The sequence below is a fragment of the Numida meleagris genome, chromosome 32, assembly GCF_002078875.1.
Source record: "Numida meleagris isolate 19003 breed g44 Domestic line chromosome 32, NumMel1.0, whole genome shotgun sequence".
Lineage (NCBI taxonomy): Eukaryota > Metazoa > Chordata > Aves > Galliformes > Numididae > Numida > Numida meleagris.
In genome coordinates this window covers 1,384,252-1,387,300 of record NC_034437.1, presented here as the reverse complement: position 1 = coordinate 1,387,300, position 3,049 = coordinate 1,384,252, and the positions used below count along the sequence as shown (strand labels likewise).

Below are 3,049 nucleotides of genomic sequence, written 5' to 3'. Positions count from 1 at the left end.
GGGGGGGGTTGCACCTGCTCGCTCCGTCCCGTTCTCGGCGTTCTCTGTGCAGGAGCGCGGCTGCAAGGCGCTTCCTGTTTGTGAGGTAGTACGAGGGACCGGAGGGCGGCCCCGACTCAGCGTTGGTTCCCCTCCAACCTCTGCCCCACGGCGGGATAACAACGTGGGAACGGGGCGGTCCTCGCCCTTCCCGGTGTAAACACGGAGGCAAAGCCAGCCCGAATCCACGCCGTGCCCGGAATCCACGCCGTGCCCGGAATCCACGCCGTGCCCGGAATCCACGCCGTGCCCAGAACCGTCGCTCCTTCCTTCCTTACCGCTGCCCTTCTCCTTCCAGCCCGGCCCCGTCCCGCTCCGGCTCTGCCCCTCTCTGCTGAGGTCAGGAAAGTCGTAGCAGCATCGGTTCGGGGCTCAGCTCCGAGCGTGGGGCGGCCCGTGAGGTCTCAGAACGAAATCTAGATTCCAAACCTAGGGAGAAAAAAACGCTAAGAACGCAAAACTCGGCGGCCTCTAAGGGGGTCGGAGGTAAGTCAACGCGACAGACTTCTCGGGAACGGTGACGTAGCTTACGTGCTGCTGCTTCGTACAGTCTAAAAAGCCCCAGCAAGGCCCCCCCCCCCAAAAAAATCAAAACTCAAACCAAGAAACGCAAAAGAATAAAGGAGGAATCCATCCACGACGCCTGAGCGCCCGATAGAACAAACGCCGGCCCTGCCCTGCCCTCGCCCCATCAGCTGTCCGCGTTCTTCTCCGCCTCTTTGGAATGGATAATGTACATGAAAGTCTGCTCGATGGTGAAGTCGGGGGGCAGGCTGCCCTTGTGCACCCCGATGTGCTTGCTCATCAGGTTGAGCGTGGAGCTGTAGTGGCCGCACACGGTGCAGCGGTACATGAGGGCCCCCGAGTGCGTCCGCAGGTGGCACTTGATGGTGGAACGGCCGCGGAAGAACTTGTGGCACACCTTGCACTGGTACGGCTTCTCCCCGGTGTGGATGCGCCGGTGGTAGTTGAACTCGCTGGTGTGAGCGAAGCGCTTCCCGCACACTTTGCAGCTGTACTTGCTGTTGCCCGGCTGGCTCTGCAGCGCCAGCTCCTCGCTCAGGAATTCCTCGGGCACTTTCCTCTTCTGCAGGCTCTGAGGCTGCAGGCGCTCGCCGAAGCCGGGACGCGCGTCCACGTTGCCGCCTCCGCCGCCGCCGCCGCCGCACTTGTGCTGGCTGACGTGGTAGCGGTACGCTGCCTCCAGCTTGAAGCTCTGCCCGCAGAAGTGGCAGCGGAACAGGGCCTCCTCGGCGCTCTGGTGCACGGCCAGGTGCTTCTCCAGCAGCTGCCGGTCCACGAAGCTGCTGGCGCACACGGAGCAGGAGAAGACGGCGATGCCCAGGTGGGCCAGCGCGTGCCACAGCAGGCCGCACAGGCTCAGGTGCCGCTGGTCGCACACGCCGCACGTTTGGCTCTTCAGGTTGACGTGGTCCAGGAGGTGGTTGCGGACGGCGTGGAAATCTTTGGCCAAAGGTTTCCCGCACGCGGCGCACGCCAACTCGGCGCCCGAGCCCGCGGTGAAAGCGCCCGCCTTGCCGGGCAGCGGGTCGCTGGGGTGCACCACCACGTTGTTGTCGAAGACGCCGTCCCTGCGGTGCAGGGTGAGCTGCCACTGCGTGAAGAACTTGGTCTCGCACATGTCGCAGGAGAAGAGGAAGATGCCGATGTGGGACAGGACGTGGGTCACCCTGGAGTTGCGGTCTTGGAAGTGGGTTTCGCACACCTTGCAGTTCCCGGTCAGCAGGTCGACGTGGTCGCGGGCGTGCTGCCGGATCAGCTGGATGTTGGGCTCCAGCACTTTCTTGCAGACCTGGCAGGGCATGGCCCTGCTGTCTCGCCCGTCGCTCTCGAAGGCCAGCTCCTCCTCGCTGTCGTCGCTCAGCTCGATCACCTCTTCCGACGGCCCCAGCTCTTCGCTGGCGTCCTCGAAGTGCAGCTCGTCCTCGCCCAGCTCCTCCAGCTGCAGCTCGTCCATGGGCACGAAGCCCGGCTCCTTGCAGTGCTCGCTGTTGCCGGGACACGAGTTGCTCCCGGCGGAGACGTCCAGGGACGAATCGGCGGTGAAGAAGCCGCCTTTGCCGTAGTCTCCGTTGCTCTGCACCTTGTACTGCTGGCACGAGCCCGCGCCGCTCTGCGCCGTGCTCGCACCCCCCAAGCCGGGCTGCGCCGCCGCGACGGCACCGGGAGCAAACGGCCCCGGGTCCGCGTCCTTGGGGGGCAGCGGGGGCTGCAGCAGGGGCACGGCCTGGCCGCCGTCGCTCCTCTCCTCCTCCTTGTAGCCGCCCGCTCCCTCCCCGTGCAGGACGTAACCGCGCTCGGCACCGAAATGCTCCGCGCTCCCCCGGGCTTCCCCCAGCGCCGGGCTCTGCGCCGAGGCACCGATAGCAGCGCCGGGCCGGGCGTCCCCGGCGGTCACGGGGGGCTGCTTGGGGATGGCCGCGCTCTCCAGGTCCGGGAAGGTGGAGTGGCAGGCGCGCAGCAGGTCCTCCATGCCCAGCCGCTCCGCCACCTCGTAGATGACGCCCACGTTGATGAGGTCGGTGAAGAGCTCCGAGGTGTACACGAAGCTGAGGATCTTCTCGAAGTTGGCCGGCGTGATGAAGTCCACCACGTAGGTGCGCGCCGCGTCCAGCCCCGTGTTCAGGAAGAGGTTCTGGAAGTAGCCGGCGGCGCAGGCCAGCACGGCTTTGTGCGCGGCGAAGGAGCGCGAGCCCACCAGGATGGTGACGTCGCACATGGTCTCGGAGAGGCGGCACTTGTTGAGCTCCTTCAGCAGGTTGTTGGGGTGGTTGGTGCTGTGCAGCTTGATCCTCATGCCCATCTTAGCAGCTGTGGGGGCCTCTCCTGCTCAGCTGCTCCTTCACGCCTTCATCAGCTGCGGGGGCGGCAGGTGCTGCCCGGCATCCAGCGAGTGGCAGGGCAAGGGGCTCTGGTGGAGGGGGGGGGGGGGAAACATGAGAAAAGTTAAAACCTCGATGAGGAGGCATCGTCCCAACACCCCAACCGT

General features: G+C 65.6%; 2 protein-coding genes across 2 annotated transcripts in view; both read right to left on the bottom strand.

Annotated features, from left to right (window-relative positions):
• ZBTB39 (zinc finger and BTB domain containing 39) lies at nt 7-3,043 on the bottom strand. Its single transcript, XM_021379169.1, has one exon. It carries the CDS (start codon nt 2,861-2,863, stop codon nt 731-733), a length of 2,133 nt encoding a protein of 710 aa, XP_021234844.1. The 5' UTR covers nt 2,864-3,043; the 3' UTR covers nt 7-730.
• MYO1A (myosin IA) overlaps nt 2,903-3,049 on the bottom strand; it is a gene marked incomplete at its 5' end in the record, with an annotated part of 9,542 nt that continues 9,395 nt past the window's right edge. The window contains one exon of the mRNA XM_021379093.1: nt 2,903-2,971. Coding sequence (XP_021234768.1) covers nt 2,903-2,971 — 69 coding nt within the window. The remainder of the gene's footprint in view (nt 2,972-3,049) is intronic.